This window comes from Oncorhynchus mykiss, chromosome 8 (assembly GCF_057628025.1).
Source record: "Oncorhynchus mykiss isolate SJ-2025 chromosome 8, ASM5762802v1, whole genome shotgun sequence".
Taxonomy (NCBI): Eukaryota; Metazoa; Chordata; class Actinopteri; order Salmoniformes; family Salmonidae; genus Oncorhynchus; species Oncorhynchus mykiss.
The window spans coordinates 80,847,945-80,857,500 of record NC_143029.1 but is presented as its reverse complement, the minus strand read 5'-3'; the positions used below and the strand labels follow the sequence as shown (position 1 = coordinate 80,857,500).

Genomic DNA, 9,556 nt, shown 5'->3' with positions numbered 1-9,556 from the left:
GTTTCAGTGGGTTAATGATATGGTCTGCAGGTAGCCGGCCAGGGTTTCAGTGGGTTAGTGATATGGTCTGCAGGTAGCCTGCCAGGGTTTCAGTGGGTTAGTGATATGGTCTGCAGGTAGGCGGCCAGGGATTTAGCTGCTCCCACTGATTGATTGTGTTGTTCTTACTGTTGAGCTGAGTTTGTAAAAACAGCAGATTGCATTATTACACTACAGTCACTCTGGCAGTGGAGAAGTTGTGTGTGTGTGTGTGTGTGTGTGTGTGATGTTTCCTGTAATGATAACTGAGACCCATCAGGTAATTGTGCTGCCTGTGAGGCTTTCCCTGAAGGAGCCGAGCACATTCTGCCCCTGAACAAGGCAGTTAACTCCCAACAACAGATCCCGAGCGCCAATGAATCCGAATTAAGGTAGCCCCAAGCACCTATCTGATTCAGAGGGGTTGGGTCAAATGCAGAAGAGACATTTCAGTTGTGCAACTGACTAGGTACCCCCCTTTCCCTGTTACTACGCCATAACACACTGTACTCCATCCCCACCTCACTGTCTAGACTTACACACAGTCTTTACATGAGTCCCCCTCCTGCTGAACCTATATACTAATGGATGAACCCTGTGTGATATGTTATTCACTAATACACTTCTGTAGTCCAGTAACAGAAAGAGGATGAAGGCAGAGTAAAAATGAATATGCTGATGATCACTTATTTAAATGTGTTCACGCTTTCTAAGGTCAAACAATAGGCACACAATTATTTTCGTTTCATTAGCGAATCTAGCGATGCTTTGATCCGAGGCCTGGTTATGCTAGCAGCTAACCTGACGCCAGCTGTTTTCATTCTCAGAAGGGCATTCAATTGGAAACCATGGCCACCTCTCCCTCCCAGTCATTCCTCGTAGAATATTCTCTCAGTTGCTGGATTGTGTGTGTGATTGGAGTTAACAGGTTGACAATGTTTGATTGATGGGTGGTGTTCTGGAACTTTCCCCAGAAGCTAATTCTGAGGGTTCCATTCTCCTCTGTGGAAAATGTAGAGTTGCAGACTCAGATCATTCCCCTATCTCTACATTCTTTCTTTGTCTGTCTCTCAATCTTCTGTATCACTCTCTCCATCTCGCTCTCTCTCTCATTCCATCCCCCCCTTCTCTCTCTCTCTCATTCTATCCCCCCCTTCTCTCTCTCAGGGGTGCATTAGTTATTAACTCAGTATACAGTAATACTGTGTGGAACAGTAATACTGTGTGGAATTTCTAGGTTGACCTTGTTGTTCCCTCAGTCAAGGTTATGAATCACTGTACTCTTGTGATCTAGAGGGCTTCCCCATCCATAGTATGGAGTGTTCGGTCTTTCACTCAATCACCAATCTTAGCATGACTCATAGCACATTTGATATCACAGCCAATCCCTTACTGTCCTCTCTGTCTTAATCATAGTGTAATTAGAGTAGAGGGGTGTGTTAAATGAAATTCAATATAGAACTGCTTTGTCATTGGCTTTTAATGGCCCTCCATTATCAGAATCAGTCCATAATACAACATCAGCAGAAAAGTCTGGTTCTCACCGCTTACCACGGTCTGACTGTCTCCTCCTGATGATGCCGCCCTGTCGCCCCTCCTCTCTCCTCTTCTCTCTCTCTCCATCTCCCCCTCTCCCCCTCTCCCCCGTCTCTCCCCTCTCTCCCTCTCTCCTCCTTTCCTCCTCTCTCAATCTCCTCCTCTCCCCCGTCTCTCCCCTCTCTCCCTCTCTCCTCCGTCTCTCCCCTCTCTCCCCCTCCTCTCTCCTCTTCTCTCTCTCCATCTCCCCCTCTCCCCGTCTCTCCTCCTCTCCCCCTCTCTCCCTCTCTCCTCCTTTCCTCCTCTCTCCATCTCCTCCTCTCTCCGTCTCTCCCCCCTCTCCTCCTCTCCCCCTCTCTCCCTCTCTCCTACTCTCCCTCTCTCCTCCTCTCCCCCTCTCTCCCTCTCCTCCTCTCCCCCTCTCTCCCTCTCTCCTCCGTCTCTCCCCTCTCTCCCCCTCTTCTCTCCTCTTCTCTCTCTCCATCTCCCCTCTCCCCGTCTCTCCTCCTCTCCCCCTCTCTCCCTCTCTCCTCCTCTCCCCCTCTCCTTTACATCTTCCCTCCTTTTCTCCACCCATTTCCATTTTTAGCATGCAGAGTCCTCATTTTCCCCTCAGTCAGATGAGCAGGGAAATTGAATTAAAGGTCTCATTGACGTTTCGATTCTAATCCTGAGGATCACTTAGGGAAGACAGAGCACGTTAATCACAAAGTACAGAGAAGAGCAGTTGTGCAACATTACTGTATGTGTGTATGTGTGGCTTACATATTTCTGTATTAATAAATCCTTATTAAATATTACACTGCTGAGCTGACACAGTAATGGGACAAAAATATTTCTTCTGACTTCACAAGGAAAATGACATTTTTCCAGCCGCACTAGTCATGTAGCTGAGATGTTGGCTCGGCACAGTAGAATCACACACGCAGTCACACAAACATGGTGTGAAAACGTAATGCATTTCAAAAGAATACTGTACTGCAGGCTATCTATTCAATCATTGATTGACAGTACAATACATTATGATGCACAACCATAATGCAAGGCAAAACCCTTTAATGGGATGCAAAGTATGAAATACAATAGATTTTCTATCATATTTCTGTCACCTATCCAGTCATTTCAGATCTGTGTACACTGAAAGTGTTAGCCACGAGGGTAAGCTGCTAGGCTAAATTAAACCTGAAGAGTCACACCCCGTTTCTCCAGATAGAAGTTCCCTTAACCAAAGATCTATTTGGGAAACTTTTACAGACTGCCATTGGTTGAAAGTGGTTGTGTCTAGGGTAAGGTACTAGGCCTCTGACCCTTATGGTCCTTCCCTCTATACAGGAGGTGCCAGTGTCGGTAGGACGGGTTGAGAACTATGTGATCCTGCTGGTCCTGCTGTGTGTGTTCGCTGGAGGTTCACTGATCCTTCTCTCCGTGCTGTTGCTGTTCTGTCACCGCTGCTCTGTGGGCAGCCGCCGTTACTCCAGGTACCACACACTTCTCACCTCTACAGTAACCCAACTTACAGCATTATAGGTCATGTCCCTGGCTCTAACTCTGACTAACCCTAAGTGTATTATGTATTAACAAAACTGTGGCACGTCGGCACAGAGAGATTAGGAGACACAGTGTTGAAGTGATTAGGATAGAAATGGATTACTGCTCAGAGTGAAATCAAAATGAGCATTAAATCTTTGATGCCTGGAGACAGTTCTATTTTTGACCACAAAGGGCAAAGAGACAGTACCAATAACACTCCCTTTCTCCCTCTTTTCTCCCTCTTTTCTCCCTCCTTTCTCCCTCTTTTTTCCCTCCTTTCTCCCTCTTTTCTCCCTCTTTTCTCCCTCTTTTTCTGTCCTCTGTATGCAGGGCCAGTGATGATCCAGAGAAGACTAATACCACCTATGTGGAGGATTCACAGCCCACACAAGGTAAGGAGGATGTACATTCTACTTCCGTTTAGACACAGAATGTTTTTATTAAAACCATAGAAACTGACACCTTCTCCTTACATTTTTTCTCTCCTCTTGTCTCGTCTCCTCTCCTTTCCTCTCCTCTTCTTACATCTCCTCTCCGCTCCCTCTCACATCACCTCTCCTCCCCCTCTCACATCACCTCTCCTCCCCTCCTCTCCTCTCACGTTGCCTACCCTCTCCTCTCCTCTCCTCTCCTCCCCTCTCTCCAGACATCACTATAAGGCTAGATGAATCAGATGCTCTCTCACCGTCTAGCTGCCATGATGAAGAGACAGACAGGTTCATGTCCACCTGCTCTACTGGCCGCCGTGTCTCCTTCAATGAGTCAGCTCTTTACGAAAAGGAGAGCAAGACTCAGGACAAAGGACGCAGGTACAGGACAATGTTATTTACAAAATGGCTGCTGTGTATCACTCAGGTTGATGTTGCAACACAAGTACAGATTGGTGGTGGAAGTGGAGAGTCGTCTCCATACAATGTTAAGTCTTTTGAAGGAAGGGCTTCCTTGGAAAACAATCTCTTTATCTCAATGGAAACTTGGGACTGAATTCAATTTAGATACCATTTCCTTCCTCTCCTCCTACTCAGATACACCCTCACAGAAGGGGACTTCCATCATCTGAAGAAGGCCCGTCTGACCCACCTCCCCCTGGCCCCCCCTCCCTCTACCCTGAAGATACTCACCATCATGGAGTGTGAATCTACAGAGAGCAGCAGCCTCAACGTCAACGAACCGCGCACTCCCAAACCCCCACTGTACCCCCTCTACCAGGTAAACATCCACATTTTACATTTAGCATGATTACTTTTCCATGGTAAAAAAAACATAGCATTTATTGGTTAAGGGCATTAGAACTTCAGGTGTCAGGGAAGGTAGATAACAATCTAGCTGACTCAATTACTCAACCAGAGGTGGTTGGTAGGATGGTTGGAGGATCTATAGGAAGACTTATTGTAATGGCTAGAAGGGAATCGATAGAACAAAGTCAATATGTTTGATGTGTTTGATACGGTTCCATTGATTCCATTCCAACCATGACAATGAGCCCGTCTCCTATAGCTCCTCCCACCAGGATCCTCTGTACTCAACCTACTATACAACCTTGCGATTGCTTTTCCCTGATCATCCTAACTGAACCTCGTGTGTTGTGTAGTCTTCTGAGAGGGCTGGGCCCGCCTGGTTGGGCCAGAGCTCTGGTAGTGCCCTCCCTGGCGACATCCACCACTACATCCTACTGGACTCCAGACTCAGCGACAGTCCACCAATCCTGTGCCCCCCAACCCCCCGCTCCAGAACCGTGAGTATTATACATTACTTTATGCACACACCACTACAGACTCTGATGAGGTATCACTCTCTATTTCGGAACCCTGCATGCCCCTTGGTGACAGGGGTTCAAGCCCCCACTTGGCTGTCCTTAAAACCCTTTCCTTGACCCTCTCTATATGTACATTATCTCTATATCTACGTTATCTACCGATCTCTACTTATACTCTATCTGCTTTGACAGGCGGAGGCCGTAGGGGACGGACCATGGGTTAGGACAGAAGGAGAGGGGGAGATTACAGGGACGAGAGGAGTGAGGGGAACGTCTCCGGCCCCTGTCCACCGGGGTTCCGTTCTGCACTTCTTCTGCAAACTGAGACGGCATGCCAGCTTGGAGGGGGCCGGGCCTTACTTCAGGAAGTGGAAGTTTGACAGCAGCCATCGCGCCGCCAGTCTAGACACCAAAGGTGAGAGGTCATGTTGCTAGGCTAGAGGCATACGTCTGATTTTATTAAGTTAAACTTTTTCGCAACTTAAAGGTAATTTCCAATTGAGCCAACATACGGTGCATTTGAAAAGTATTCAGACCCCTTGCCTTTTTCCACATTTTGTAACGTTACAGCCTTATTCTAAAATGTATTAACTTGTTTACCATAAAGGCCTGATTGGTGGAGTGCTGAGTGCAGAGATGGTTGCCTTCTGGAAGGTTCTCCCATCTCCACAGAGGAACTCTGGAGCTCTGTCAGAGTGACCATCAGGTTCTTGGTCACCTCCCTGACCAAAGGCTCTTCTCCCCCGACTGCTCAGTTTGGCCGGGCGGGCAGCTCTAGGATAAGTCTTGGTGGTTCCAAACTTCTTCCATTTAAGAATGATGGAGGCCACTGTGTTCTTGGGGACCTTCAATGCTGCAGAAATGTTTTTGTACCCTTCCTCAGATTCGTGCCTCGACACAATCCTGTCTCAGAGCTCTACGGTCAATTCCTTCGACCTCATGGCTTGGTTTTTGCTCAGACATGCACTGTCAACTGTGGGACCTTATATTGACAGGTGTGTGCCTTTCCAAATCATGTCCAATCAATTGAATTTACCACAGGTGGACTCTGTCTTCAGTCAAGTTGTAGAAACATCTCAAGGATGATCAATGGAAACAGGATGCACATGAGCTCAATTTTGAGTGTCATAGCAAAGGGTTTGAATACTTATGTAAATAAAGTATTTCTTAAAACCTGTTTTTGCTTTGTCACTATGGGGTATTGTGTGTAGATTGATGAGAATTTTTTTTTTTATTTAATCGATTTTAGAATAAGGCTGTAACGTAACAAAATGTGGAAAAAGTCAAGGGGTCTGAATACTTTCCGAATGCAGTGTATGCAGCGTTTACCGTGAATGCCGTCTCCGTGAATGCGGAAACAATGTCAGTGGCACCATAACGCAGATTTTCTGCACTACTGATTGAATCGAGTCCTAAACTGCATTGGAATCGATATGAAGACAGAGGAGAGGAGAACACTGTGTGTGTGTGTGTGTGTGTTTCCCCCAGGCTCTCCTAAGAGACGTCCGTTCCAGAGACAGAGAGCAGCCAGTGATAACACAGACCCAACTGAAGAGGACTCACCCCCTTCTCCCCCTCTCCGCCGTGACATCATCCAGCCCCTCCCCTCCGCACACAGCCAGAGCAGCGGCCTCCAGCATCTCTCTGCAGGGTCGCTATCGCCCCCCACCTGCCCACCCTCACCCTGTCTCAGCAGGTACCATTCACAGACTCTTACTTCTAACACACAGTATTATACTCATATCGGTCATAGGGGTACCCATTGAATCTGAATAAATGATACATTCCGTAACTAAGTGCAGTGTGTTAAGACAGATAAGAGAGGTGGGTGAGAAATTAAACACGTGGGTGTTGTTTGATGGTGAATCTACCTGATGTCTCTCTGTCTCTCTGCAGGTTAGAGGTGGAGGCGGTGGTAGAGGCTGCCAGCAGCAGCAGGACAGAGAGAAACGCAACTCACCCACCACCAGAGCCCCCTGAGACCCAAGAGAGAGGGCAAGAGCCTGGGGAGGAAGCGACGGGAACAGGGACAGGGACAGGGACAGGGACGGGGACGGGGACAGGGACGGGGACGGGGACGGGAACGGGGACGGGGACGGGGACGGGGACAGGGACAGGGACAGGGACAGGGTTATGGAGAGAAGCTGGGACAGGGACAAGAAAAGAAGCAAGAGAGGAGGTGAATGAATGGGTTGGGCCAGGAGAAGAGTCAGACGAAGATGAAGAGGAAGAGACAGATATTTTAGGGACAGAACAAAGGGTGGGTATGGGATCAGAGATAATGGAAGGTCTGTGTGCAGACGAAGCCCAAGAGGGAGGAGAAAGTTTCCAGGCAGAGCTAGGAGCTGAGGCAAGGATAAGGGCAAGGACTGTGGATGGGTTGGGGGCCACTACAAATACAGAAGCAGGGATGGGGTTAAGAGCCAAGACAGGGGTAGGGGCTGTTCTGGGAACAGAAAGAGAGGTCGAGACAGAAGACAGGTTTGAGTCAACGTTAGAGGTGGGGGCAATAACAGGGGCAGAATTAGAAATTGAGGCAGGGCTAGGGGCATCAGGGGTGAGGATAAAGGCAGATTCTGGATCAGGGTTAGAAGGGGTGCTAAGTGCTGGAGCAGGGCCAGGGTTATGGGAAGATCCAGGGCCTCGATCAAGGTCTGGGTCTGGGGTGTGTATCAGTCGACAGGAGAGCTCTGAGACCCAGCCTTCCCTGTACAGAGACATCTGGAGCCTGCGAGCTTCTCTGGAGCAGTATGCCTCTTCGGACCAGAGCAGCACGGACAGGGAGTCCATACGCAGCGACGCCGACAGCGTGTGTTCACTAGGAGGCGCTGCAGCTCGGTCCGGCTTTGCTGCCTGCCTCTCCCAGGACCTTGGCGACGAACTGGAGGAAGAATGGGAGTATGGGGACACGGGAAGGGAGGGGGGAGACAGAGGACAGAGGGAGACAGAGGGGGAATACAGGGACACTGGAAGAAAGATTGGTCACAGGGGGGTCCAAAGGAGAGATAGTGAGGGAGGAGGAGGAGAAGGGGGAACCGGGGTAGGAGGAGGAGGTGAAGGGGAGGTGTGCAGCCGGAAGCTCCTGCAGATGGACAGTGGGTACACGTCCATTGAGGCTCCGATAAGGGCCCCTGAGGAGCTGAGGCTGTTCGGGGCCCCTGTAGGCCCTCGAGGGAAGACGGCGTCGGAGAGAAGGCTGTTCTTCACCAGCTCTGGGAGGAAGGGCACCGTGTGTGAGAGCTTCGAGGCCAAGGTGTTCCAGGAGGAGTTGGAGGATGAGATGGGAAAGAGTACGGAGGTGGAAGAGAAACCTTTGAAGAGGTCCCCAAGGTCTACTAATGGAGGAAAGACGCTTATTCTCAAAGAACCGTCCCAATCAGTATCACCACTAAAATCTCTACAACTGCAACAACCGCCCCAACCCCAACCCATTCCCTCGCCACGGCCCGTACGCCTCCGTCGGCGTGACTACAGCATAGACGAGAAGACGGACGCACTGTTCAACGAGTTCCTGCGTCACGATCCCCGCTTCGACCAGCAGGAGTCGCCACTGCGCTCCCGGCACCGCTCGCGCATCCACCTTCGCAAGCAGTGGCAGCGCCACAAGCAGTACAGCGACCCGGGGTCTGGTGCTGGGGGGCGCTACTCGCCCTCTCTGGAGAGGCAGAGTTTCAGACCCTTACGGAGAGGCGACAGTGCGGGATACCCTCTAGACACACGCTATCACAGCACGCTGTCTCGTATCGCCAGCGCAGCCGACGAGGAGACCAGTGAGGGGGCGGCTAGCGAGGGAGCAACCAATGAGGGTGCGGCCTGTGAGGGTGCGGTGCATGAGAACACAGACGTTAAGGAGTCAACCAATCAGGGCACAGGGAATGAGACTGTAGCCAATCAGGACACAACTGGTCTGCCATCTGACACACGGAGGGCTGAGGCCAGTGGGATGGACCCGAGGGTAGACAATTACAACAACAACAGTAGCCAAGCTTTGACTCTATCAGAGAGTTACTCCTCTGTCCCCACACAGAACCCTCCTGTGGCTCTCCCTAAGTCCCTGAAAGACCCCCACATCGATCCCCCTATTCTCCACATTGAAGACCCTGAATCCCCAGGCTTAAATCCCCATCCTCAGCCCCAGGCTCAGGCTCCATCCCCTTGCCTGTCTGATAAGCTTTCTGTGACCCTGGAGGACAGGCTCTACACTGGGCTGTGGAGGACAGGGCAGGGTCAGGGAGGACCAGAGTATGTGGTTGGAGCCATCTCCCTCTCCTCTTCCCCTGAGCCCTCCAGCCCTGTGTAGCCGGCTGACTTTTCACGCCTCCAGTTAAGACCATGTCATCTCACTTCAGTTCATTCAATGGATGATTTTGTTCTATTTCTACTATATAGCATTAAATAAACAAAAGACCTCCCCACATGTAAGTGACCCACCCTTTTCTCTGGCTTTGAACACTTCCTCATGACTTACATCTCTTCCTGTACAGGTATAGGCATATGCATTGCTTGCTGTTTGGGGTTTTAGGCTGGGTTTCTGTACAGCACTTTGTGACATTGGCTGATAGAAAAAGGGCTTTATAAATACATTTGATTGATTGATAGTTCGTGCTATCTGGGGTCCTTGGGGTGTCCCAATCCTAAACCTAACCTTAACCTCTACCCTAACCAAAACCCTAACCCTTAACTAACCTTAACCGTTTTACATTTCAACTTCAATTG

At 49.7% G+C, this 9,556-nt stretch overlaps 1 protein-coding gene across 1 annotated transcript in view; it reads left to right on the top strand.

Annotated features, from left to right (window-relative positions):
* LOC149982146 (uncharacterized) overlaps window positions 1-9,257 on the top strand; it is a 20,400-nt gene extending 11,143 nt beyond the window's left edge. The window contains exons 3-10 of the mRNA XM_090182740.1: window positions 2,887-3,032; window positions 3,415-3,476; window positions 3,731-3,893; window positions 4,110-4,293; window positions 4,676-4,819; window positions 5,033-5,255; window positions 6,329-6,536; window positions 6,737-9,257. Of these exons, the coding sequence (XP_090038866.1) occupies window positions 2,887-3,032; window positions 3,415-3,476; window positions 3,731-3,893; window positions 4,110-4,293; window positions 4,676-4,819; window positions 5,033-5,255; window positions 6,329-6,536; window positions 6,737-9,140 (3,534 nt within the window). The 3' untranslated portion in view covers window positions 9,141-9,257. The remainder of the gene's footprint in view (window positions 1-2,886; window positions 3,033-3,414; window positions 3,477-3,730; window positions 3,894-4,109; window positions 4,294-4,675; window positions 4,820-5,032; window positions 5,256-6,328; window positions 6,537-6,736) is intronic.
* Window positions 9,258-9,556: the final 299 nt, after the last annotated feature.